Source organism: Platichthys flesus, chromosome 4 (assembly GCF_949316205.1).
Source record: "Platichthys flesus chromosome 4, fPlaFle2.1, whole genome shotgun sequence".
NCBI lineage: Eukaryota > Metazoa > Chordata > Actinopteri > Pleuronectiformes > Pleuronectidae > Platichthys > Platichthys flesus.
In genome coordinates, this window is record NC_084948.1 from 22,108,736 (window position 1) to 22,136,719 (window position 27,984).

General features: G+C 42.5%; 2 protein-coding genes across 2 annotated transcripts; one reads left to right on the top strand and one right to left on the bottom strand.

Moving 5' to 3' along the window:
- Positions 1-11,385: 11,385 nt before the first annotated feature.
- On the top strand, positions 11,386-21,301 carry si:ch211-149e23.4 (uncharacterized). Its single transcript, XM_062386772.1, has 14 exons — positions 11,386-11,485; positions 13,465-13,791; positions 13,951-14,259; positions 15,931-16,212; positions 16,296-16,452; positions 16,974-17,143; positions 17,235-17,516; positions 17,648-17,950; positions 18,049-18,333; positions 18,423-18,585; positions 19,180-19,340; positions 19,463-19,538; positions 20,735-20,762; positions 20,898-21,301. The coding sequence occupies exons 1-14, from the start codon at positions 11,419-11,421 to the stop codon at positions 21,012-21,014; spliced, it is 2,727 nt and encodes a 908-aa protein (XP_062242756.1). The 5' UTR covers positions 11,386-11,418; the 3' UTR covers positions 21,015-21,301.
- Positions 21,302-22,133: 832 nt separating this feature from the next.
- On the bottom strand, positions 22,134-27,202 carry rrp8 (ribosomal RNA processing 8). Its single transcript, XM_062386623.1, has 8 exons — positions 27,002-27,202; positions 26,524-26,641; positions 25,539-25,806; positions 24,603-25,440; positions 23,350-23,479; positions 23,155-23,261; positions 22,970-23,066; positions 22,134-22,642 (listed from the first exon to the last, which is right to left on the bottom strand). Exons 2-8 carry the CDS (start codon positions 26,626-26,628, stop codon positions 22,529-22,531), a joined length of 1,659 nt encoding a protein of 552 aa, XP_062242607.1. The 5' UTR covers positions 26,629-26,641; positions 27,002-27,202; the 3' UTR covers positions 22,134-22,528.
- Between the last annotated feature and the right edge of the window lie 782 nt (positions 27,203-27,984).

Sequence of the window (27,984 nt, forward strand, 5' to 3'; positions counted from 1 at the left end):
GTAACTTTCAACTGAGATGATGTTAGCAACATTTTAGGGGAATTAAAATGTTTATTATTATGGCTCATATTTGGTTCTCTTGTTAAAGACGTGGTAAAGAGCAGCTGACACTGTGAGATAAGAAGTTGTCACTGTTAAGTTCATGTACGTCATGGAGAACGCCCATGAACTGAACTGTACTCTTTACATTTTCTACAGAAAATAAATGTTAACTTCTGATCTGAGTAGTCCATTCACTAATGTGAATCAGGCATTTAAACACAAAACATTAAAATGAAGTTTAAATGAGGAATGCTACCTGGTTTACTTGCCAACCTTCTCTTAATGTGAATGAACCATGTGTTAAGAGATTCACTGTCTACTTTAGGAACGTGGTCAAATCAGCAGCACAGATTAGAATAGCTTAATTGTGAGTAAACACAATCTCAGCTGATTTGAGCTCCACATCATTCAGCACAGTCAGAGGTCTTTTCTTTCCTAATTAGCTGAATATCTGAGCATCTCCCGTGGTCATATCAGAACTAATGTCACGGGGCATTCTTCCTCTGGCCGAGGTACGTGTTTGTTCTCGTAGAAAACTCTCCCCGGGCTGTGTTACCCTTGGAGGTCATGCATTGGCCCTTCAGCAGTCATGAGGATCAGGGGCCTGGTAGCCGTGACAATACACTTTCATTTCAGGGAGCTAGTATTCCCACAAAGCAATAAAGCTGTCTGGCCCCCGTGTCTGGCTCCAGTGAGACCAGCTAACTCACAAAAATGCCCCCTCTTCCCCAATATTATTAAGCAGAATGTAAATCTCCAAGTAGAAGTTTAGAGGCTGTTTCTCTTCCAAAATCCAAGACGTCATCAAGCAGCTGGTGGCCAGGAGAGCGACTCAGTAATTATATAGAGGGAGAGAGACACGTGTTATAATAAAAGGAATGCATCTTGACCAAACCTTCAGGGACCAAGGTCACTGCAGTCTGGCCCGGCTGTGTTTCATTTGGCAAGAGAGTTGCAGCTTTATGCAGAAACGGAGTCTCTCGGCTTATACATTATCTCAAAGTTGGTGTCGGTCAACTTCTTCAAAACAAACAAGGAACCTTTGTTCTCTCCTCTACTGTCTCGTAAAGGTTAATACAATGTACACATGTATGTAAATTATCTTTAGTACAAACATAGCGCTGACACAGCAAAGTTAGTTATAATGAACATTTATTTACACATCCAGCAGCAAATATTCAGTCTTTCAGGAAGAGGTGACCACCCCCAGAAAGAACTACCTGGAGCTTAGGCTGAAAAATGCACCAATATGTTCTCTAGCTTTTTGATGTGTGTATCTACTGTTTAATGTGGAGCAGGTAGCGTGCAGTGGGCTTTTAGAGCTTTAACCATGGGAAACTTTTGTCTGTTGTGGCAAAAACCAGTGAGGGCGGTACAGTAAACTCGTGGGCAGCAGAGGTTAAACAATGATCTGAAACTCGGTGACGATCGTCTTTAGGGTCATTATTCAGAAGTGGTTCCTCTTCACTTTGTTTTCAGATTATAAAATTGGTGATATTCTGTAATGTCTTGTTCTACAAATTAGCTGCTAATTAGCAATCAACAGAAGTGCAGTGTAGCCAAGTCTGATGCTAATGTGATATTTGTTCCTAAAGGAAAGTAGTGGACAAATAAAAACACTGACCTCATAGGCACAGCTGATGAAAAGAAACCAGATTTACCCTGAAGGGAACATGATCTCTGTACCAAATGTATTTATGGTAGGAGAAGAGGATAATTAGGAAGATTCATCATCTGGGGAATGGGGATCGTGAATTCCAATCTATTCAATAGTTGTTGAGATTTATTTTTTATTTTTTATTTTACTACAGTGGTGACAATCATGATGAAGCTAAAATCTCAGTGCTACCACTCAATACAGAAAATGTGAAACCTTGGCTATTGATGATTTCCGTTTCCTTAACACAGATCCATTTCATGTGCTGCTATATCTGAGTCACTGAAACCCGAGCCTCACGTACTAACCTTATGCCCTTTATCACATATTCAGTTTGCGGGTGAGGTTTTGGCCTAAAAATTACCCTCTCGTCCGGACACCATCAAAATCCAATTATGAGTAAAAACAGCCGGTCATGTGAGGTGAACTGAAGGTGTTCAGAGCACATAACTGAGGAAAATCATTAAAATAAAGACATTTGATGAAGGAACGGCTATAACTCCTTTATGTGAATAGATATTTCCCCAATGAACTTTACATTTATAGTTGGATAGTAAAAAATACAAAAATCGAATTTCATTTCAATGGAAATATCTGAATTCAAGGATTAATTGACTTTATGTCTCACAATAAACATATATGACCAAAACTCACTGCTTGTCGTGAATCTGTTACAGGAAATCGTTAAGTCGCTGATCAGTATTTTCAAACTGTTTTTTGGATTTATGGCCTCAGACTGCAGGGCTTTAAGAATGTGGTTAGGAGGATGTTGGACTGAGCTTTGACAAATGCCCCTCACACTCACCGAGCATCACCAGCAGCATAATCACTTAACATTAGGTGGAAAATGCTGAGTCAGTGATGGTGCGATGAAGGTCAGGCTGCGTGCCACTGGCAGAGGCAGAAGGGAGCAGTCACTCGGGGACATGGAGGACACCTCCCAATGCAGTGTTAATTGATAACTGTCCCATTTTAGAGTCCAGCACAGTGGGAATGCCCCTTTCGATTGTGTTGAAACTTGTGTTAACATGGGAAGACCTAGAGTACAATTTACTGCAGGAATGCACCGGTTGAGCGGTCATTGCATACACAAGAGGCGCCACAGGGATTTCTGAGGGCCCCCATCCTCCCTGTGTGTGTGTGCTTGCGTACCTATCAAACAATGGTCCTTGCCACCATCACACACTTGATTACTGTGGACCCTTGAGTCCTCAGGGGACGTTTTATAGGTCCACTCTTCTTCCTGGCTGAAATGAAGCTATGATTGTATCTAAAACTTTCTGATGAAATAAAGTTAGGAAGGCACCTGCACTTGATGGAGTGTTAAAAGTTCACACTAACCACTGCCCCTGCAGATTGGAGAAGTGACTTTATGACTCACTTACATTATTATTTCACACTCCAGGATAAGGCCGGTTGTCAGACAGCGGCATGGAATTTCTGCAGGCTGAGGGAACAACGGCAGCTCATGATAATTAAGGTATATAGCCACACATAAACATTTCTGTCTCCTTGTTATAGTACAAATACTGCTGGCTGCTGCTGCCACCAAGTCCCCTTCACGCTGGGAGGTTCTGTGCAAACACGTTTTAATGCATTGGACATCAGAATTAAATTGAGCTACATAAGAGTTGAACTCACAACCTCAGATTTTCCAAGAAGTCCTCAAACACATTCGGATGTGTGATTACACAACCAAGACTGACTCTCACTTCCTATAAAGCCTTTGAATGAGGTCATTGTGATGCTTGACCTCAAAAGTGACTGCAGTCCTCTACCTCCCTGACACAAACTCACTAAGCTCTATTGGACATATCTGTACAACTGTATACTGTTATCATAAAAATCCTATCAGCTCATTCTAAAGAAGCCTCATAATACATAAAATCATCAATATATAGAAAGATATTTTTCTAAATGTGTAAAGTACTAAGTTACTGAATCTGTGGAGTACTGCTTGAATACATTTTAGTTATTCAAGGTTTCCTGCGGCAAGATATTAAACCTAAAAGTCCAGACCAGTATTCTGCAAGGCAGCTCAACCACCATTGTTGTGTAAATGAGAAGCAAATGTTGAAGTACTTTGTCCTTAAGAAGAAAGAGTGTGGAATGTCCTGGAGCAGATGGGAAAAACTGTTCAAATACAGTACAAATACAGTTTCTTCATCTGGGATGTTTTGCATGTTTCGTGGACATGCATGTTGAGACTAAACATACTACTGGTAGTTGCATCAAAACTCTAACCAGTTATCGTTTCTGCCCATAGGTGGCAGCCATGAATTCTGTTCAAATCCCAACCCTGTTGCACAAACTTTGCATCAAGCTTTTACATTTGTAACCGGAAACTCCACAGAGGAATGTGAAATGGACTCGAGTAAACTATAATACCAGATCCGACCGTCAAAATAGAGACCTCACATCCGCTAATGGAGACGGAAAACATAATCATCTCCATCACAGCATGAGTGTGTGTGTGTGTGTGTGTGTGTGTGTGTGTGTGTGTGTGTGTTTGTGTGTCTCGCCTGTCGTCTCTGCTGAGCAGCCTGAAGACAGGGATGAAGGAGAGTAGCAGAGCGGAGAAGGTACATTTAGGCGTGATTCAGGTCTATAAAAGTGTATTGATTCTCTGCTCGCCTTCCTGCACAGTCCCTGCCTGGCGGGTGCCAGAGTAATTTGTCCCCCGGGTCTAAGGTTGCATGTGAATTTTTCTGTTGTGTCAGCTGAGTTTAGTGCAGTGCATGCTTGAGAGGAGGTGAACTCTCATTATCCCACACGGCTTTAATTAAGAGCTTGCTGTCAACGAAAGCAACATCTTTAACTCATTTAGTGCCTCCTTCAGTAGGCATCTCTGAACGGCAATAAGTAATATTTCATCCTCCACAGTAGAGTGTGAGTAAATTAGTCACAAAGACATATGAAGCAAATTTCACAGAAAATGTGTTTTTTATTTAACACTTCATTGTATAAGATGTCAAAGAAAGTGGCTTTGTTGTCATATGCCCCTTTTTCTAAATGATCTGGCTCGAAGAGTAACAGTCACTGTATGAATATGTTAATCCTCTCCTCCCAATGTTCTGCCATTAGGTTTTTATGGAACACACCTCAAGCAATAAGTTCAGTCGACTACAAAAGTATAACCTGATACTAAAAATGAGTGACTGTAAGTTGCAAGTTGTTATAAAACCTTATATATCATTTGAGCTCCTTTTCCAAGCTACCTGTCAAATCTACGTTCAGCTATTCATTCTCCCTGCAGCTCTGTTCGGGCTCAACTGAAGGAAATGTCTGGTTGTTCAGCGACACTTCCTCTCTAAGCTCACCAGTTGCTCTTTGACTTTACCGGCCTTCTGCTTAGTGTTGAGCAGGTCACTCAAAGTGGCTTCTTAATGTGGATAATTACAACTGTGAGTAATTCCTGTTCCCTCGATGTACAGAGGCAGAGAGAGAACGTGAGAGAGAGAGGGATCAAATGCAACAAAGGCTTCCTGTCATCGTTGATTCAGGGATGTATCCTAAACTTTAAACTAAAAAAGAGCCTACTTAAGTTTCGTCATATTTTCTTGACCCTCTGTGCATCAGTCCAATCCAGGATCAACACTTTGCATGACGTCCTGAGAAAACATTCCCCCTTGTGTACTTAAAAAAACTTCTATGAATGTGAATCATGATTCTGACTCGGCTTCTTGTGTGAACTATTGAGCCTGTTTCCTGGCCCTGGTTTTCCGGTCATGGTCTTCTTGTTTATAGACATTCACCTTGGTTTTCCTTGTGTTTGGATTTGGATGTGTTTGGTTGGTTTTATTCACTGTGTTTTTGGTTTCCTGTTTTATTTTGAAATTATGATCCTTGTACCTTCTGCACCTGTTCCTAATGTGTTTCACCTGTGTTCAATCATCTTCTGCCTCGTGTGTGTGTGTGTGTGTGTGTGAGTGTGTGTCTGTGTCTGTGCCTGTGTGTGTGTGTATAAGTCTCTGTACTTCCCTTTGTCCGTCTTGTTTCTGTTGTCATCTTGTTCGTCTGGTCCTTGTCTGCTAAAGTCGTGTTTTCCAGACATATCTTGTTTCCTAGTGTTCCTTAGTGTTTTTTATTCCTTGAACTTTTGTTAATTCATATTGATATGTGCCGGTATTGAAGGAAACAATTTTTTTTATTCTGGCTGCTATGTTTAGGTCCTCCTGTTTTCCTCATTGCAGACAGAATGTCTCATATATACTTGAAAACTTCCTCACAATGCTGTTGAGTTTCACCAAAGCTCTGCAAAGCAACCAATGATTTTCACCTTTTCACATGATCACTACTGTGTGTGGTAGGTGAAGTGTGACCTCCTGGTTCTGCAACAAGATTCAAATGTACTCCCTTTATTGTTTGTGTGACAGAAAAATGACCCTGAGGCACAAGTTCTTTATTTCAGTCTTGATGAAGATCGTATTTTTGTTCTGGGTATAGATGGCATCACTTCCTTAGATGAGCCTCAGGAACTCACCTCCCCCCCACCCCCTTGATTAGAGATGTACAGGTTTCGTTAGCACAGACTGCTGCTTGAAGAGTCCTGTGGTGGAGGAAGCCAGGACGGGTGCCAGGTCTGGAGGGGTGCACAAGCCCAGCCATACTCAGCGTGTCCAAAACAACCGGTGCAAGAACCAGAACCATCTGCTGTCAATTTCACTTACATTCTCACTTTATGCTCTGCCAGCAGCGACTGATCCTCCCAGCCATGCAAAAGCCACGAGGCTTTGCCGTGGACACCGTGGTTCCCCCTGTGATATGTGTCTGAGAAAACAAAGGAACAGAAAGAAACGTCCTTCAAAGCAGAATAAATGTACACAAACCGGCCCACAGGCTCAATCTTCTACTTCCTGTTATGATCACATCCGCCTCTCCATTCTTCAAGAGAGTGTTTGAGTAATTTCCACCAACTAAATAACCATTAAGCACTCAAAAGCCTGAGGTCAGCCGCTGAAGTACATAAACGGCCTCGTGACTTGAACATCAGATGCATCATCTTCAGCTCTGCCACATCGCTGTTTGAGTAATTTCCTCCAATTAAATAACCATTAAGCACTCAGCGTCCTGGCCTCGTCAACCGATAAGATGCATCTAGTTGGTGGAAAAGATTGATCGGAAATGTTGCGTCTCCTGGCTAAAACTGCAGCAGTGGTTGTGTGTGTTATTTTAATAATCTTTTTATTGTGGAAAAGGAGTGTTTATTAAATTTTTATGTTTGCACTTGCAGTAGTTTCAGTTCTGAGCTGCATCACAAGAGGTACGTTCAGTGACCTTTCAGATGTTTCCTGACTGTTGTGAGAAACCGATTTGCGTACGAGTCATCGCATTCGACCAACACACAACAATGTGATCACAGAAAACTATTACTCACCAGGAATAACCTGAGCTGTGGGAAATGTACAGCTTCCATCTCTGGCTAATGTCACATTGTTAGGTAATGGAAAAGCATGAAAAGTAATGTGACTTGACAATAGCTCAACAACACAACACGAGACAAGTGTCTTTCAGTATGGATGTAAACTATTATAAAGCATTATGTTTTTCAGTAGCTGATAAGATAGTAGCCACTGTGTGCCCCATTAAAACAAGGTAACGCAGTATTGTGAATGAATGTATGTTGTATTGCAATGATTGTAGAAATCAGACTTATTTGCTCGTAGTCTGCATTAAAGGTGTTTCCTGTTTGAAGCTGCTTGTCTGTGGTTAACAACCCTGCAGCACTGGTTGTGCCCCACTGCACGGTTTTTGTTCACAGATAGTATCAATCAATCAAAGTTACATTTTTATACACTAAGCAAGTATTTATTTACTGTACAGACTTTTTGACCAGTGACTAAATATAATATCAGTTTTACTGATTACTTTTGATATTTCAAGTACATTTGACTTGTGTGATTTAAAAGTATAATTTTAAATGTACTTTTATTCACAAGACAGAGTGTTTTACATTGTCATATTGGTATTTTCAACAGTCTCATAAGATCCGTAGTACTTAAAACACGTTCAGCAAAAGCTTGGCTAAAAAGGCACATTGTGGAAACAAATAATTTATTCATGTTTGTTCCTTCAACTCAATTCAAAAATGGCGACGAGTCTGCCGAAAATGAAATGCTACCAAGCGGACCGATTACAGCTCTTTTAGTCTGCGTCAACACAAAGTTACATCATTGGGGAGGTGCACGTCAGGGTATGGCGTGGGGCTCTGCGTAGCCTACACGTCTACGAGTAGGTTATAACGTAGCTTCAAAACAGAAGCATGAATTGGGCTAAAAATTAGAAGCTATGGCCAACAGATATGTTAGCAGAAAGAGTAGCTATGCTAAACCTTGTAGCAATGCTAATCTTATTAGCTTAACATAAAGGTTGCACCTCAATGCAGGGGCTGCAACCTCTTGAGGCTGCATTTGAACTCACAGTGGATCGTCTAGGCCGTCCCGTTTCGAAGGTTCCTTCCCAATGGGATGAAAAAGGCATGATTCCATTACAACACATCGAAGGATCCAACAGATGGATCCTTCTCGGGCCAAATCTTTCCCAGGATTTATTGCACGATGAAGTTAACAAGCCACTCAAAGTAGTTATAAACGCAATGGTGAAAGTGGGGCAAGCTGGTGTCACAAACAGGAAATCCTACGTGGACCAGACCGTCTCATTTGAGTTAAGCCTTTCGCCGTCTACGTGGCCCACGGAGGCCCTGAGCTGCCAAACACAGCCAAAGACAGCGAAAGGTTGGAAACGACTGGAAACTAGGGAACATCCTGTCTCGGTCCAAAGAAGAAAAAAAACTGTAAAAACACATGTTTTTCTACACCTTTTGTTTTGGTTCACATTAAAAAGACATTTTAATGTTTTAAAGTGACATTTAGAGCTCTGGAGGCAGATTCTTCACATTTAGTTGGAACCAATCCCTGTCTCCACATTCAGGAGAACTCTCCACTTGAAGATGTCTAAACTCCTGCTCCTCTCTTTAGTTGATGCATCCAATTAAGCTTTGCTGACGCTAAGGATACTCATGTGCTGTCATAATAACAAGAGTTTCTCTCATGATGATTTGCATTTGCAAGCATTTGTTCTGAAAAGCTTTGAGCTTGAAACTTGGAATTCTTTTATCTTGGTAATTTCCAGCCTTTGATGCGAATCAAATGCAGAATTAACGAAGCCACTGAGCTTTCGAAGCCAACAGGCTGCTGTCTGTCTTCTTTTGACACTGCATAAAACTTAACAACCAAATCCAGGCTAAGATGGAAAGTGTTAACTTTAATGTCAGAAGATGGCTGCTTGAGGAGGCTGTTTAGACACCTTGAAGCAGAGATGCCAAAACCAGACAAATAATTTCAAACAAAACCTGTCTGTCTGCCTCGCCAACCAAACCTTTTCTGTGTTTTCTCTCTGCGAGTGCCGACCACACACGTCCTTTCAAACAGGAATGGTATAAGATTGTTCTTGAAGATTTATTTAGCCCAGAGAGAAGAGCATGGTACTGATATTTCCTTTAATTTTCTCTTTGTGCACAAATGCCAGCAGTGTCACAGGCCAATTCCGGAATGTGACTCAGACTGATAGTGGCGTATCAATCAAGTGTGTGTGACAAGAGTGGAATCTGTTTTGTTGATTGTGTGTGTGTGTGTAGGAGGGCTGGAGGCTTCATGATAATCCAGCTGTGAATGAATAACAGCAGGAAGAGATGGTGCAGATGATCGGTGATTTTCCCTCCTGGAGAAAGTGATGATAAGGTCCCACAGAGTTAAGTAGGTTAACACACAACCCTTCACGGGAAGGTTTGCTCGTGTTTTACTGCACACACATTATTACTGGCCAATCACCAACCACCTTTTTCCAGCTGTATTTCAACAAGGCCATTGAGGAAGTGATGGCTCGATAGACAGCCCGGCGAACTTTACATCTGTAAAGTCTATAAATACCTGGTCTGTGAGATGTTAACAGTTCGTCATCAGTGAAATGCATTAGCTCGCAGACAGCAGGGCACACCCGGAAAAGACCGATTTTGTTCCAGACCCTTATTCCAAATTCCGCCCACCTTCGGGGAATAACCACTTCAGGTAATCTGATTAGCAGGTCCAAATTACCTCCAGCTCCACATGCATATGATTGCACCAGGTTTTAAGAGATAGACACAACTATGCCTCGAATGTTCGCCCCCCCAGAATCAAATGTTGCATGTGATTCCACTGATGGACTGAACTGTGTTTTACCTTCCGGAGATATCATCGATCGTGGTAAGAGTCAGGTTGAGGAGCCAGACTGGAAGTAATCAACGCTTTAGTCTGGCTTTGATCGTCCCCACCAAAAGCTCTGTCATCGATCTGTGACGCAGAAGCTGATCTGTAAATATAGATTTGCAAAGTCCCAGTTTGATTTCCCTTCAGTCTGTATCCAAAAGAAAATAACTGAACAGAAACTCAAGAGACCAAGATATGATACTTTGGCTCGAACAACACTCCGATACCAGTTACTCAGAACCCTTTGAAGTTCAAATCTAGATTAAAGGGATAATTCACCCAAAAATGGAAATTCACCCATTATCTACTCACCATTATGCCGATGGAGGGGTGGTTGAAGTGTTTGAGTCCACAGAACACTTTTGGAGTTTCAGGGGTAAACCGCTTTGTAGCCATATCCAATACAATTGAAGTTAATTGTGACCACTTCTTCAAATGTAAAAAAAAGAACATAAAAATGCATCCATACTGCCCCCGACATTCAAATTTGACCCAAACAAGGTAATTTGCACCAAGTTCTTAGATAAGATAAGGAAAGGCCCTTTAAGGCTTTTTTAATGGATGTTTGTCACCAGCAGTACATTGATTGTGCTGTAGTGAGAGTTACACACGTCATAATTCGTTCACACACTTCAACATTTCTCACCACAGTTGCCGGTTTCGTTCCAGATGAAGCATGAAGCCGTTGCATATGTCATCAAATTGTGTAGTCTGCATTTTTTTTTCTTTTTCGTAATTGTCGAGTAGTAAACTGTCATTCTCATGTGGTGTGGATGACTCAAGACTGAAACCTTGATCAACTTATACAGGAAACAAGATTCACATTTTAAATGTCCTGAACTGCTGTTTGACGCAGAGCCCTTCAACCAAAACGTCCACATTTGCTTCTGTTTGCAGTTTTTTACGCAGGATGAGAAACTGTGTTCAGCAAATACATCTGACTGGAAGAAACAAACACACAGCGTTCACTCAAAGTGAATTAGAGGAGCATCATGCAATGAAACAATACCCAGAGGTGAGTGATTTCCCAAACTGCTGGTCGTGAGCAGCAGGGAGACAGGCTGTCTCTGAGAGCCGTGCAGGGACGGGACCGGTATGAATGATGCATGGCTTTACCACTTCCCAAGGCGCCTTTCTATATGAGGTGGCTGAGTAACTGAACAGACACTTCCTGCGTGGCGTCTCGGACCGTGGGCATCTGAGCAGCGAAAACCGTGAGAGATATGTAAATCTGCAGGGACTCCCATGCACAGAGGGACAATAATGGTTTTAGAAAGCTAAAGGGAGAAGTGGTTCTACGTGCACCTACCCAGTGCGCGTGTGCGTGTGCCTGTGTGTGTGTGTGGCAGAGGCACATGCACATCAGTGTCAGCTGCAGAGGGTGTGTACCTACAACCATAAACCACAGAACACACACTTTAAATGCCTTTATGTCTCACATGCACTCAGTCTATTTCACTCGATGACACCATCATGGGATGCTCGGGGCTGTTGATTTTGGGTCTCTTCATGAATGTTGCTCACTGCTCGGAAATTCTGGGTAAGTCTGCATAGCTGCAGTCCTTCTGTGACCGTCAGCTGTTTATGAGCTTACTTTACTGGCCCTGTAGGTCTTATTTAACCTGTGGCATTTACACGAAACAGTGCAGCCATGGTTCTCCTGAGTGATTAGTCCAATTATAAATGCACACGGGCAATAAATCCACATGCCAGATGCATTTTTAAAAACAAACTATTTCTGCAATTTATTACTGATTGCATGTTGGTTTTATTACTCTGGCTGTCCGTTTATTATTATAATTGATCAGCAGTTACACCTAAAACCACATTAGTTCGTTTACAGCCTTTTAAAGTTAATATATGAGCGTCGTAAACATGATGTTGTTTTTTTTCATTGTGTCAGGGGACAACCCACAGCAGGATAAACTTCACTGAGATGATCCTGCTGTTTGGTTTTGGGTTGAGTCAAATCTTCAGAGTCACGGCGAGGTTCCAGCTGGAGATGAAAGTTTAAATGTGTGAAAAAGCAGTTTTTCCTGCGAAGCCAAACCTCTTTTATTTGTTTACCACTTCCCCCGGTCTGCAGAGGAAAGAGTTGCTGTGTCTGTGCTTGGTGATTCGTTTGGTGAGAGAAAGAAGACCCTGGGGCTCAGGAAATATGATGCAGTGCACGAATGCATGATTTTTTATTCTCCTCTCAGTTATTACTTTACTTGTATCCTTAAGGTGTGCCTTCTCCATGCTTGGCTGACATTTATTTTGGCAATAACCTGCAAGGGCAAATGAAGTATGAACCCACTAGGCATAATTGAACTGATAGAGCATATTTATTTATTTCTCTCTCTCTCTCTCTCTCTCTCTCTCTCTCTCTCTCTCTCTCTCTCTCTCTCTCTCTCTCTCTCTCTCTCTCTCTCTCTCTCTCTCTCTCTCTCTCTCTATGTCGTTTAAGGTCTTGGAGTCTCTCCACCTTGTTTCCGTTATGTAAAATAAAACCAACAGAGTTTCAGCCTTGAACTGTGTTTGGATGCACGCAGCCTATTTTAGGCTGCAGCAGCTGGCTGTGTGTTCACTGGTTATCCACAGAGCAGTGCTGCAGCAAGCTGTCGCCATTTTACTCATCGTGCATCCAAAGCTGAATAGAAGGTCTTGGCTCCAAGCAGCTGATAGAGCAAAGTGCGTCCTCAAGTGCACTTTGATGAAGTCAGCAGAGGTAGCAGAGTGACGGGTACTTGGTATTCACTGGAGTCCACACGCTGTCCCTGCTGCAAGTGCTAAAAACTGCCAGCTTCTATTAAATGTCCTTTTCTTTGAGGCCTTCTCTAATCGTTGCTGATTTCTCACTGGTGCGAAGGGATGAGTTTGCTGTTGTGTGGAAATGGATCAGGGCGTAACTTTTGGAGGGGTCTGTTATCTATGCACTGCAGAGGGGACGAGGAAGAATTTATATGAGCTGTGGGCCAGTTAATGGGCCACCTTCTTCAAAGAGGACACTGTAATGAGACAGTTTGAGAATTTTTCTAATTTTATTATCCTTATAATTATACCTGGTAGGTTTTTGACCAAACACCCTAAACACACAAAACTAAGATAGTGAATAGTGAACATTTCTTCTTAAACATCAGCAGATTAGCATGGTCATTGTGACCTTTTTAACATGCTGACATTAACGTTTCGCGCTCAAAGCACTGTTAGCATTTCTGAGAAACTCTTAATCTAGTGTGTATTGATTATTGGAACGTTCTAATAATGATAAAAATAAATGACAACCTCATGACCACTGACCCGGTTAGTCTGCCTCATCCATCACCATTTCACTTAACCAGGGAAACACAATAGGAAGTGCACAAACCCCTTTCATAGGCACTACAATGGACATTAATCAGCCCGGCCGTCTGTCCTCTCAGGAACCAGAACAATCACATTTTCTCCCTTAACACTTCACTGATCTGCTTGTGTTTGCAATTTAAAAACCGGCTCAGCTGAACTTATGACCTCTCGTTCTGCTGTTCTTCGTCACAGATCGGAGTGAAGAGCCGATAGAGATCACGCAGAACGTCACGGCAGTCCTGGGAGAAGTCGTGTACCTGAGCTGCAGGTACCTGGGCGACAGTGAGATCCAGAGCGCCAAGTGGATTCGTCAGATCAACTCCAGAGTTAAATCCAGGGGACTGGCAGGATTTTCAAATGGTCAACCGTTTAGCCGCGGCGACTTCTCGGAGCCGGAGTCTGTCACCAACCTCACGGTCCAGGTGACAGTGTCCAGTGTGGACGTAGAGGGCGAGTACCTCTGTGAGTTTGAAACTGAAGAGGCCTCTTATTCGGACAGAGCTTTTGTCAGTGTACTCGGTAAGTCAAGCCAATAATGTCTTTCATTTGTTCAGATGAGGTTATGATTTAAATGTCGGGCTCTATAGGCTCACAACTGTGGCAACACCAGTCTCATTTTAATTCATTTTCAGACACACATGCATGGCTGACATGTTTTACGTCTCAATTCGTTCACAGCTCGGCCCGATGTGCAGCTCCTCGTGAATGCTGAGACCATAAACGGCACTCATTTCCAGTCGGTGTCATGCTCTGCCATCGGGGGCAGGCCCTCACCTCAGATCAGCTGGGTGGTTCCCGGCCGCGCTCCCTCTGATTACCCCTTCACTGTGAGCGAGAGCAGCACACCTCACTCAGACGGCACGTTCACTCAGCAGAGCATCCTCCGCTTCCCCACGCACCTGCAGGACGAGGACCACGTGACCTGCGAAGTTCAACACCCGACCCTCCCAAACCCCAAACTCACCACAGTGAGGGTGGAGACCTACAGTACGCACGCACTCAGCAGCACTTTGCATCTCTGTTGTTGTGTTTGTTGCAAGGAGGTGATAAACAGCGTTGTATCGCATCAGCAGTCAAAGTTTTGTAATCATGACTTAGCATGAACTCCACAATAACTGTCTCCTGCTGATTTTTCACGTTTACCGTCACTTCCCACCGCTCCACAAAAACACAGTGACAGATCATAAATCACAATGCACAGTGTAATGCATTCATGTGGGGATGCGTTTCACTGGTTTTACGCATATGGAAAAACCATAATGCAGCAATAACCTTGTAACTAATCAATCATATCATTTCATACCAAAGGCCAGTTTGTTGTTCGGTGACTGCATTGCTACTCATTCTTTTGACAAGTAACGTTCTCACAGTCTTTTTAAGTGGTTAAAAAATGTTTTGCACATTTCACCAACAAAGTTCTTTCCTCTCATAAAGTATTAATGCTGCATAGGATCAACACATCTTAATTTCAGGCTTGCACCTTCCTTGTGGCAAAGATTTGTCCAAATTTTTAACTTTACAAGGTGAACATTTAATGCAGTTTGAAAACAGGCAATCATGTAGTATGTATGTTCACATTGTTTTTAAATTGTTTAATTTTGCAAAGATCATCACCATATGATTGATTTGCATTTGCATTTTGAACTTGTGCCAAAAAACCTTTAGGCTGCCAAGAAACAGCTGGTGCAACAGTAACCTGCAAAGTTTCAACCTCAAACAAACCTGATAATGTTCAAAGTTGCAACCCATGTGTAAGCTCTAACAAACATGACATATAAAAAAAAGGTGACCATTTTAATTTGGGCTTCTACCTTTGAATGCTCTTGGTACACCACCATGCTAAGAGAGATTACATTTTGAAAGCCCCCGACCGGAAGCAACAGAGTACAAGTGAAGCTGCTGAGGTGTTTCAATTATTCTAAATTAGTTAATTTACTATTTCATTTGTTTAAAATCTCTTTTACTATTTATTTCCTATAGTGCAATATGTTTTTGAAAGTCCTTCACTTTGGGCAGGTCAAATCGTTAAAATCCCTCCATGGATGTTCATACAGCAGGTTTACGATTACAATCTCATTAGCATAAGCCAGGCTCATTTGTCCATGATGCATTCACAGTCCACTGAATTACTGCAGCTTAGGTAATTCTCCAACTGCTGTGGTAAAAATCCACACATAACTTTAGGTGTTAACAGATGGAAAATTCAAAGCCAGAGTGTTTAAATCGTACAAATCCTTCCCCGGCAGCCGAGCTATTAAGAGCTGTTAGCTCACTCCTATTACTCATTAGGGGAGGCTGGCTATAGCATGACACAGCAGCTTTTATGTATTTGATAATAGATTGTGATCTCTGCCGAGTCCCTGTATTAAAGCATGTGGTCGTCTCAGCTTTGGTTGGACGGCAGCTGGGCCAGACATCTGCTCTCAGCTGCAGCCCGGCCAACAGATGGGACAGGTGATAAGTCTACGTCTCCCAAACCCAAGCAGAAGCCCCTTATGGTCTGTGTTATGCTAACATCCAGCTCATCCGGCCCGAGCTTCCTATTAAACAAAAACACCTTGAGCCTTTCACTTGATATCTGACTATTTTAATTCACTGGAAAAAACATTAGAGCCTGTGAAAGAAAAACTCTTCTCGCTTTTCTTTCCTGCTCTGCAGCGAGGCCAAATGTGACCATTAAAGCAGAGATGGTACAGAGAGGAGGAAATGAGTTCTGGGTGGTCTCGTGCATTTCCTCTGGAGGGAGACCCGACACTGACATCTCCCTGGCTTTGAGCAGCGATGAGGAGCTGGAAAGAGAAAACGGCAAAGACTCAGACATCCAAAGAAGCTCGGTCATCCTCCCTGCAGCGGCGTACGAGGGCCACAACGTCACCTGTGTGTTTGACCACCCCAAGTTTACACAGGTCCAGTCCCGAGCCGTAACCCTGCCGTCTTTTTGTGAGTACCGCCAGTGTCTGGGAAAAACTCTGCTGATGCTCGTGAGGTAAAAGTTCACCACAGATATTCTGTTTGATCCACAGATTTGACTGGAGTTCAGTTGTTGAACTCAGAGACGAGAAACAACAGTGACGACCTCAAACGCTCTGAGAGTTTAGAGCTGCAGGAAGGAGAGCGTGGAGTTGTCATCGGCCTCGAGGTCGTTGGGAATCTGCCACGTTACGATATCACCTGCACAAAGTAAGTGGGAGACTAAAAGGTGATTTAGATTTGGAAAATAATACCATGATTTCCTGAGGGTTATCTGAACTTTTAGTATATAAATATTTTTTTTTAACTTTTTTTTATTCTCATTTCATTTTCATTTCATTTCATCTTCATTTTCCAAATTTTTACTTTAGATTTTTACATTTCAAGGTAATGCCGTGCGAGTGCTCGTGTCATCAGAAAACTCAACAGAAAAGCTGCTGTCAATCACCTTTTCTTAATCAGATATAACAGAGTTTTAGTTTTTCTCACGAGTGATTTGAGTAATATTTTTTCATAAAGACTGCAACAAGTTCCATATCTTCTGGAGGATGTGGTAACCCATTTGGTGGCGTCTAACCACAAGTGTTAGACAGCAGGAACCCTTTAAACACATCTTCTGATCTAAATGATTGTTTATTCAATTGACATTTTTGATCATTTTGTTATTGCTGAATCACTTAAAAACTGAAGCTGGAATCTCTCTTTGTGCATTTGCTTGTGTGTCTCTTCAGAGATGACGGACCCTTGCCCACAGGGTTGGAGCTGGTTGGCAGGAGCCTCACAGTTCAGGGTCCTGTGGAGCTTCAGCTTTCCGGCCTGTACGAGTGTGTCGTCTCCTACCATCATCTGGAAGCCACGCTGCAGATCAACATCACAGTTCATCCTCATGGTACTTGGCCCGGTAGGTGAACCTGTGAGTGCTTCTCTCATGGTAGATTCCCAGCATCGTATGTGATGTTAATGTGGAACCTCCTCTCCACGTTTCTCCTCAGTTCCTCCCACCATACGAGTTGATTTGCGGACTGAAGGTGGACACCGGTTGATTGAGTGCTCAGCAGCTGATGCTGTTCCTGCAGCCAACGTATCCTGGCTTCTACCAAAGGGTGTGTCTGGAGCCTCTTGGTCCAATTTCACTTCTTATAATGGAAGCCACTCTGTCAGGGGAGTTTTTCTCCTCCCTGCCTGCTCGCCCTCAGAGTTCTCTGCAGAGTGTGTGATAAATCACCCGGCATTTGAGGAGCCAGAGACCAGAAGCATAACGCTGCCTCTTTGTGGTAGGTTCAACAAATCAAGCGAGGGATCAGTAGTGGACACATTTGGCCGTGCATGCAAACACCGTAGATTTTGTCTACTTCTCCAATGAAACACCTCACATCCTCTGGTTTCACTTCTCTTTCCTTCACAGCTCAAACTAACATCACCATCAACTCCAGCACGGAGTGGAAAGATGGTGAACAGTTCACGAAGGTCGACTGCGCTGCAGACAGTGTTGCCTCTGCAGCAGCTATAACCTGGCATGTCGGAAACAGTGACAAGAGCATCGTGGGTAACCTGTCGGAGCCTGAAGTCCAGGCTGATGGCTCGGTTTCAGCCCGTAGCTCTGTTCACTTCTTGACGTCTTTGTATGCCGGTCTGAATTTGACCTGCATGGTGGAGCACCCGAGCCTGGAGGCATCGGAGAGAAGAACAGTACACGTTCCTGCGCAGAGTACGTTACTTGTTTCTCTGTGACACACACACACACACACACACACACATCCACCCAGCTGCTCATTTCCTTCCTGTCACCCTGTTATTGTCTTTCAGGAGCCCCTCTGCTGAGCGTGTCTGTGGGCAGACAGCGGGACTCGCACCTCTGGCTGGGCGTGTGTGCCTGCAGAGGAGAGGCTGACGGAACAAACCTCACCTGGGTTCTTCCGGACAATGCCAAAGGTCAAACATCCCTGCACTCAGAGTATGAGGGACGCTCCCTGAGAGCCAGGCTGACTTATCAGTTTCCTCTGGCCCTACATGAGGGGCAGGACCTGACCTGTGTGTACCAGTTTAAACATGGGAACACAGAAAAGAGGACCGTTCACATTCCCAGATACTGTGAGTTCAAAAGTACACCTAGCTCAATCCAAATGTAAGAATACACATAAACGCATCAAAGAAACGAGGTTGAACTGACTCTCCTGCAGATATCTCCGCCGTGAGAGTCCTGAACCGCACGACTCCTCTGCTGAGCCGCTACGGTGGTGAACCCGTCATCCACAGACTGGCTCTCCAGGAAAATGATCACAACCAGAACATACTGCTCCGGGTGGAAGGCAACGTGCCACAGTATGACCTCAGCTGCAAGAGGTGGTGTATCATTATGGTCATCATGGGGAAGCACCTGTACACACAGTGAACTGCACTAAATTTAATGTTCCCGTATATTAAAGGAGCTGATACTGATAGAGTTAAGAATGATCAGCTAAAACTGGATTGTTTGCACAACACTAATACTGTAGCGCTTTGACGTGAATTGCAATTAGTAGTTTGACATTTTGCTAAATACGTAAATTTGCTTTATTGATTGAGTGAGGCTGGAGATATGAAGATCTACAGCCAGGAGATGGTTGGCGTAGCTTTTACTGGAAACAGTAGAAACCAACTGGCTCTGTCCAAAGATAACAACTTTAACCTTTAAAAGAAGCTTTAAAAATGCTCACAAATGAACAAGTTGTATCAAGCCTGTTTTTTCTGTATAAAAAAACAAAAAGCAAAAGTGTAAAAAAAGTACTTGTGGTTTTATGGGGATTTATGTGCGGGTCTAGTTCTTGGCCGGGTGCAGTAAACTTCCAGACAAGAGCTCGGTATCAATCTTCTCTGCACCTGTCCGTAATGGCAATAAAGCAAATAAGCATATTTCCAGCAAATGTCAAATTGATTTAGAAGTTCCCTGTGTTTCAGGAGTGACGGCTCGCCGGTCCACATGGTGGGGCTCGTCATGGTCTTCCCGGCAGGGGTCACGGAGCGGGACGAAGGCCTGTACACCTGCTCTGCGTCCTTCTATCACCACGTGGCCGCGGTCAAGATCCAACTGGAGGTCACGAGCGAGTTCAAACAGTTCGGTTAGTTCCATGTTGCGTTTCTGCCGTCAGACTGATTTCCTCAAGACATGATCGCACCCACGTAATCGGTTTGATGTTTGTGGATTTTGTGTGATGAATCTGTGTGTGTGCGTGTGTTGCAGCGCTTGCCGCCATGATCTGCGTTTCTTCGGCCTTGGCCCTCATCATCATCCTCACCGTCGCTCTCTGGGTGTGCTGGTGAGTTAATTGCCCCCCCCCCCCCCCCGCAGATGACAGGTCGCTCGCTCGGCAGGTAATGTGTTGCTGGGCAAATGAGGGAAACGCTGCCAGAGTCATATACGAGACAAACAGGATGTGTGGATCGTTAACCCAACTAACCAAAACCCCAGTGCAGTGCAGTTATTCATAAACAGGAAGTGATGTGGCTGAAGCAGACAGGTGCCGCCGCAGCCCTCATCGTAGACAGGTAGAAAATGTTCCCTCAGTCTGTGTGAACAACAGATTGATGTCTCCAGTTTGCTGTCTGGCTTTAAGCAGTGTTGCGTCTGCACTCGACTGCTGTTGGTTGGCCCTTTATCATCGAAGCCCCTCAGCCAAAGCAAAGGTGACGGGTTCAAAAAGTCCACATTAGTGTAATGAAACTCGAGCTGCCAATCGTCAATGAAAAAGAAAAAAGCCACAAAACCATCTCTTAATCTCGATGGTGCTGGAAAATATCCGTGAGTCACACGTCTTTTACAACTGATGTGGGAAATCTGTCCCGATGCTCGAGCTGCTTTACGGCGTCTGGCTGCAGACTTCTCCACATGTCCACGTCCGACGCCAACATCTGAACTATTCCCAGGAATGTTTGTGAGGATCAGATCAGGCCTGTGAATGAAGCTGGTGGTTCAGAGGCTACTTCAATAGGCCTGCCTCTGTGGTCAGAACATTTGGTCAAGGTGCCATTGGTTCACGGCCCCTCTGTCCCATTATGCCTCGCTCCAGGGGGAGGGTCCTGTCCTGTCAGGCTAATTCGGGAAGGTCAGTCGCGCAGCGTACAACAAGCATACACATAAAAACATGACTCCCCGGGAGGAGACGCTATTTTGGGACCGATGTGGACCCCGACTCCCCCCTCCCGTCCGCTAGCGGGGACACATTTTTTGAAAACAGCCGGCCTTCATTGAGGTGATATCAAAAGGGGTCATAATGTACAAAGTGAGCTGCTGCTTCTGACATCAGAGATCAATGAGGAGGAGCCCTCTCCTCTGCATCAATACTCCTGTCACATAATGTATTAGCACCTGCAACATGTCTACTTGAACTGTGTCTGATTGAGCCACACTGTCATCTAGTGGTGATGTCCAACTTCCTCATAAAACATAAATTAATCATAAATAAACAGGTCTTTTCAGACGACTAATACAAGCTTTTTCTATTTTGTTTTGCAGCACTAGAAATACCAACAATCCAAATAAGGTACATTTGCATCTTGATATAATTTTACAAACTTTCCCTTTAATTTCACCTCGTCATCTCTGATTTTGCCCTTTTATACAAATCAGGAAAACTAAATTAACCTCCGCTCCTCTTCTCTCCTTCTCTTAAATCCAGGGGCAGGAGCTCGGCTCTCCTGAGGAGAAGAAACCAGCGATGGTAGAAAACAACAGCAAGGAATATGCTCAGCTGCTGAATTACTCCATCATCATTGATGTGAGGAGCGCGGTGTGAGGAGGACAGTGAAAGTGGTTTATTTTTTAATACAGCGTTCAGCTTTACATGATACAAAGGCTTCATCTCACTGCAGCACTGTTTAAGAGTTCAATGTGTTTTATATGTGACTGAACTTAACTGAAAGGATTCCACTGTTTTTATTCTTTTTAAAGTTCTTATTAAGTTGCCATTGATTTTTAAAGCATTACTTTTTGCACTTTTTGATGTTATACTTGAATTTTTTTCTCATTTTCTGTGCATGTTGTTTACTCCGGTGTTTGACAATAAAATCATGTTTAAATATATGTTTGTGTTTGTTACCATGTGACTGCACCATTAAAAAACACATGTCCAGACGGCCCACACCCTTCTTACTCACCATCTGCCCTCAAGTAAACTTTAGTCGACTTATTCAGTGAGGACATCTGCTGTCACCAGAGTAAGTCTATATATAATATTCGGATTGCCTTATATGATCCGGAAGACAGCAGATTGGACCAACAGCCCCCCCCCCCCCCCCCCCCCCACATAAGGCCACAGTGACGTTACGCCCTCTAGTGGCAGATGGATATGCACACAGCTGAGAGAATCAGGTTTTAGCCACAGCACAAATTTCATTTTAGAATTCTCTCAGACATTCATTGTTATTTCTCTGCCTTCAAAGTTTATTAAAATCAAATCAATGCTATAGTGTCACATTAATCCCTCCTTGTTATTAGTGCTAAAAAATGAACATATACGTTGGAGGGGCTGTGGGTTGGTGGGTGACTTCACATATATTCTCTAACCTAAAGTGAGGTTAGAAGGGTTTGGATATTAACTTCACTTTAGAACTGGAATTTTGCATATTGGGTGTAAATCTGGAGAACTCTGGTCTTTATAGCAAAGCGACAGCAGCTCACCCCCTCAACATATTGCACAGTAAATCAAAGATTACAGCTGAGACCGGCCAGGTTTGCTAAAAGATGGTAATCATTAACAAAGGGGATGTCAAACTTATTTTTATTTACATCAGGAATATGTAGGCGTCTTCCTGTTTGTTGTCTGTTTACATGTGTGGATTAAATAAAGAGATCAAAGAAAATAAAGAAAAGTAACCATACTCTCCTAAAGTTTTTCAACACGCTCACACCAGAGATGTTTTTAAAAGTTTGTATTTAGCATCATTAACAATCACATGTAAAAGACAACTTTAGCATTCACATGACTTGCCTTTGTATTAAATTATCGAATTACCTAAAGTATCAAGGTACACACTGTGTGTCTTGTAGATGTGTATGCTGGTTTCACTTCTGACTTAACTATTTATATCAGATCTCCAATCAGAGAATTCAACCTGAGCCATTTGAGCTCAGAAAGGAACCTGCAGATGAAACAAATCATGTACATATAATAAAATCTGTGAAAATATGAGTATCAATCAGAACTTGACACATTTAAATGAAAGTATATAATTTTGTGCTGCTTAAAAAAAATTGACAAACAAAAAATGAAAGGAAACTATTTAATTTCGGTGACGTTTTCTAACTGTCTCATCTCTTCTTGTACAGACAAGGCCTCAGCTGAAGTCCAAACTTCTTCACACTTTCTGGAGCATTTCCTGACTTCACACATTCAAAGGAGTAAAAATGAGTGTTCTCAGTATCCTAAAGAGAAAAAAAGAGACAAAACACATATGATTCTTGAGATAATGCATCTACTATACTCCCGCTCAGTACTTTCACAACACCCCCACATTCAGGTCAGAGCTGCACAGTTTCCAGACTTCAACGAACAATTCATTTTCATCTAAGAAAGAACAATAATAATAGACCAACATGTCAAATATAGATGTTTATATGCCAGACAATCGCTTTTAGAGCTGTGATAATGCGTGAGCTAACTTGTCTAATATTTAACAATGTATAAGGGAAGGTAGACCAATAAGAATCTTTCTCTGTCCCTGTAAAATGATGTCATCCTGTTTGTCTCACCTTGGAAACCATCCTGAATCCCATATTAGCCAGAGCGGTGAGGAAGCTCCGCACGTTTTCGAACCTGCTGGCCACTTCTGCTATTTTAAGCACACCTCTGCAATAATTGTGTAAAACAGTTAGACCTATAGTTTATGTACAAAACAAAAAAATGCACGTTTTGAAATCACTATCAGATCGCTTACCCCATCTTTAAAACTCGATTAGACTCTGCTAGAAAATCCGCCAGGTTGGTCCCCATGAGGGAGAGGCAGAACACTACGATGTCCACAGTGCCGTCACGAAGCGGCACCTGCACAGACACACATAGGATGTTTCATTCTATAATAATCACACAGGAAATGTACATTCTTTAGCAACAAAAAAAAAATCACACTCACATTGGCCATGTCACAGACTGTGACTAGGTCACAGGCAGCTGCCAGATCGAAGCTGTGCACCTTGTTCTGCACGCTGCGAGCGATTTTACAGTCCCCGCATCCGAAGTCTGCCACCACCAAAGAGGGAGGTCTGAAACAAATGGTATGTGTTAGAAATCACAAGATATAAAACAATAAGTAACATTGTGGTGTTAAAATCCTACCGAGCCGAAGCTCATGTAAAGTTCTCACAACCACAAACAGCCTATCGTTATTCACACAGCAGTTTACTGGAGTGTCAGATAAAACACCCACAGGGCTGCATCATCTCCTGCATGACTCCTCAGTGTCACATCGTCAGCAGAGTGATGACCTAGTAGAGTCTTTACTGTTTACAGCAGATAAGATGCACACAGGACAATGAAGGCCTTAAACAGAAATGTATAGAATATCTTATTCCTTTAACTATTTTTGGAGATGTACAGACATATGGTCATTTTCATAACCTGACAATAAATAAGTGTATCTAACTCATAATGATGTGATGGTGGATTTTATCATTGTTGAATCAAACATGGATCTAAAATCAGTGTAATCCAATGAATCGTCACATTCAAACTTCGTTGAATCGTGCATATTCACCAGATTAATATTCAGCAAATTACAAGAAACGTTTTATTCCTACAGCAATGACTTACTTTAGCTGTGATGACTGTGAAGTCCTTGACTTGTTGTTGTATTTGTCTGAATAATAATGTATAACCACCATCAGACGTGTGTCTAACATTTTCCAAGTTAAATGTTCAAAGTTGAATTTGTTTATATGGCCCATTTCTAGTCTTACAAACCACTCGAACTACTCCACCGGACTAATCCCAAGCCAGGAATCAAACCACCAACATTCTGGTGAGAGGACAACCCGCTCTACCTCGGGATCTGGGTTAAGAAACTAACCAGTTACTTCAGACACTCAAAGAAGTGAAGCTAGTTGCCTTCGTAAAACAGCATCTTACTCTCTTCTTCTTCATGGAGTACGGAGCTGCATCAAGTGTCTTGTGAACTAAATATTACTTTGATTTAGGTGTTTAGTTTTCCTCTTGGTTCATGAGCTAGTTCAAATTGCCAATGAACATGAGCTTGTATTCGAAAGCTCTTAGAAGCTAGAAGGTGGATTTTGAAGCTCTGACTTTGTCGTTATATTTCCTATTGTTGAATTCATGCATTCCCTGAGGAATCTAACAAAATCCCATTGATTGATAATGGAGATATCTCACTTTAGCTGAATCCAGGAGATGATGGCGTCCACCGGGTTGGCGGGCCACCTCTTGACCTGTGTGGTGTATCCCCTGTGGTAGATCCAGAAGGCTTGAGGATCCTGCTTGAACATGCGCTTGGCGTCGCCGCTGGACGTGCTGTACAACACTTCGTTAATGTAGCGGAATCGAGCCGACTCCAAGCGCTGCTCCATGCGCTGCCTGAGGGAGGCGGAGCGGTCCAGCTTCACCTCCTCCACTGGGGCCGCCGGCTCGTCCTTCGGCTCTGTGGGACTCTCTGGTTGGTCTAGTTGGGCTGGTTCTTTAACCTGGAGCATTTTCCGCAGCTTTGCTCGCTTCAGAATCTGTTCTTTGCTCAGCTCAGGTTTCAGTCTTTTATTAGGTGGCTGCTGCAGATCAGCTGTGATCTTAGCGTGTTCATAACCACCCTTTGTTTTGGTCTGTGTTTCAGTCCGCTGCTTTCCCCCTTTCTGTATTTCTGGTGCACAGGATACACCAGTGTCCTCGTCAGTCTGTTTCCTTTTCTGTGGTTTACGTTCTGTCTCACTTTTCTTTTTTGGACCTGCAGTGGGCTTCTTACTGTTTTTGCTGATAGATGATTCTGTTTTTACTTCTTCTTTCTGTTTGAGTTTATCTGCAGATTCTGTTTCCTTCTCTTCCTCCTCCGTATTCTCACGGAATTTATTTTTACACTTCTTCTTGTTCTTCATTTTGTTTCTCCATTGTTGTCTACTCAGCTTCTCGGCGTCGTCTGGTTTGTTTGTGTTCGTCTTTGCAGATTTTGTCATTTCTTTATCCTTTGTCTCGCCTGCAGACGTGTTTTTTACCTTCTTGGCGACTTTAAGAAAAAGAAAACATGTTTAAATATCACATTGATATCGTTCCGCCTCTCTGTGCATGAAAATACAACAAGCCTTTGATCAGCTAAATACTCACCAACTTTGTTGTCTTTACTTTTCTTTTTTGCCGGAGGTTTCTCCTCCTTGACGCTGGGATCCAAATCTCCGTTCTCCTGCGGCTCCTCTGATGTCTTTGTATGTCTTCCCTTTTTCCTCCTCTTCTTCTTTCTCTTGGTGGGGGACGAAGGTTCTTCTGCCGCATTCTCGCTGTCACTGTCCTGCTGGTGGTCGCTGTTCTTCCACTTAGGTATCGATCCCAGAGTTTCCAGGGTCCGCAGCAGACTCTTCTTCCCAACAAGCTTGGACTAATCAGGGGAATATAATCAATTTTTTAATTAGTCTTTAATATGAAAAAACATGCAGGTTAATACTGGGCTGAGTAATACAGTAAAAATATTTGTCTTTATTAATTGTTGATCAATTCTGGGATACTGCAACTCAAATGAGATGATTTGCTATTTCCTTCCATCATACGTCAAACTGAGTATCTTTGGGTTTTTAGACATGTTTATGAACAGATTTGAAATCGTCAATTTGGCAAAGTTGTGGGATTATTTGTTGTAATTTACACAAAATGATTAAGATTAAGATGCATTTATTAGTCCCATGCACAGACATGCAAAGGCACACTCATGCAGGTAGGGAAATTGAATCTCTGCTTTTGACCCATCTGGTGCAGGACACACAGAGCAGTGAGCAACCATGTACGGCGCTCGGGGAGCAGATGTTGGGGGAGTAAGGTGCCTTGCTCAGGGGCACTAGACAGGGTAGGGAGACTCTTGGATTTTTGGACAGATCAATCCAGGTTCGTCTTTTGTTGCCTCTCCGTGGAGTCGAACCAGAGACGAACCAGAGACCTTCTCTGCCCATAGTCCAAGTTTCTGCCACTAGACCACCGCCTCTCCATTATTTGGTTGATCAAAAAACAACACATTTAAATGACGGATATTACTGATGTATTACACAATCATACCATGAATACTCAAGCTTGTATCAGGTGGAGATGGTAGATTTGATTTTACCTTGACATTTGTGCCGTTGGTTACTTTCTCTTTGCCTTTACAGACAGTTTTACTCTGAGTTTGAGCGTCTTGGTCATCGCTCCAGTCTTCCTCCTCATTAAACATGTTTTCTCCAGAACTGTAATTATAACACACAAACACACACATCCGTATATAACACACCGCTAGAAATAACATATAAGTCTAAAGATAACACACCCATCTGTAAATGACAAATATCTGTAAATAACAAACCAACATCCATATATGACATACACATCGACAACAAACACGCACTTCTGTAAGTAATACACACATCTACAAATAACACACAAACATCCGTATCTAACATACACATCTTTAGATAACACACACATCTGTAACTAACACACACATCTATAGATAACGCACACATCTGTAATATAAAACACACATCTATGTCTAAGTGCTGAGGATCAGGAAACCCTCCCAGTGTCACTCTTCTCATTCAGTTACTCACCAGTCTCCTGTTCACCAGTTTGTTGCGTCAGTGTCGCTCTTCGCACACAGACGTTTTATTTAATATCATCAATATTTATGATCTAATTTGTATCTACCGTGAATGTATTGAATCTACATTCAGTAACTTCGGTCGTTTATTGTCAGAAGCCAAAGCCACGTTGTTTCCTCGAGCACGAACCAAACAGAAGTTCAGGCGCGAGTGGATGACGTAGGAATACTAGAGGTTCATGGGAAATGTAGTTCTCCCCAGCTCGGATATATATATATATATATAAAGTCTATGGGAGAGACACTACAACTGTAGTCGAACATAAATGCTCAGTACATTTCAATGTTTTTAGGGGGAAAATAACAACACTGAAAACACCTGTAATAATAATAATACTAGTAGTTTTTTTGAAGAATCAATTTGAATGTTATTATCACAATCAATATTTGTTTATCTATGAATCTTCTTTATTTTATTATATATTGTTTCATAGACTATCCAGCTACAAACTCCAGTGTTGCAAAAATGATTCATTCAAAAGTTATAATTTGCTCACAACAAAATTACCTTAAACTCACACACATAAATAAACATAGTCTCTACATCTGGTTTCATATATATAATTAAATAAAAGAAATCTAGACAAGAAGATATATAGATGAAAGAACTACTACAAAACTGTCACTGAAAAGATATATGTGCTACTAGAGATATTGACAATGCAAATACTTTTAAAAGACACAAGTAACTGAGAAAGATTATTGAAGCCAAATATAAATGCAGATTTAAAGACAAATAACTGAAGCTATACAAACGTGTGCATTAGACTAACAAAACCTGTAAAATGATGGCTCAGCAGATGTAAGTGTATTCAAAAAAAGTGAAAACTGTCCAAGACCAGGGGAGACTTTTTTTGACTTTTCTGGGTCTTTCTAAGCTGTTTATATTATGATTGTTTCTAGCCTTAATATTCCCCTCCGGGTACAAATAAA

What these genes read in the sequence shown, in the direction of transcription:
- si:ch211-149e23.4 (XM_062386772.1), top strand. Translation starts at nt 11,419, where the DNA reads ATGGGATGCTCGGGGCTGTTGATTTTGGGTCTCTTCATGAATGTTGCT. An exon ending in AGTGAGGGTGGAGACCTACA is followed by an intron (nt 14,260 to 15,930) that starts GTACGCACGCAC and finishes CCTGCTCTGCAG; the next exon opens with CGAGGCCAAATGTGACCATT. An exon ending in TCCTCATGGTACTTGGCCCG is followed by an intron (nt 17,144 to 17,234) that starts GTAGGTGAACCT and finishes GTTTCTCCTCAG; the next exon opens with TTCCTCCCACCATACGAGTT.
- rrp8 (XM_062386623.1), bottom strand. Translation starts at nt 26,628, where the DNA reads ATGTTTAATGAGGAGGAAGACTGGAGCGATGACCAAGACGCTCAAACT. An exon ending in ATCTCCTGGATTCAGCTAAA is followed by an intron (nt 23,480 to 24,602) that starts GTGAGATATCTC and finishes CATTTGTTTCAG; the next exon opens with ACCTCCCTCTTTGGTGGTGG. An exon ending in AATCGAGTTTTAAAGATGGG is followed by an intron (nt 23,067 to 23,154) that starts GTAAGCGATCTG and finishes CAATTATTGCAG; the next exon opens with AGGTGTGCTTAAAATAGCAG.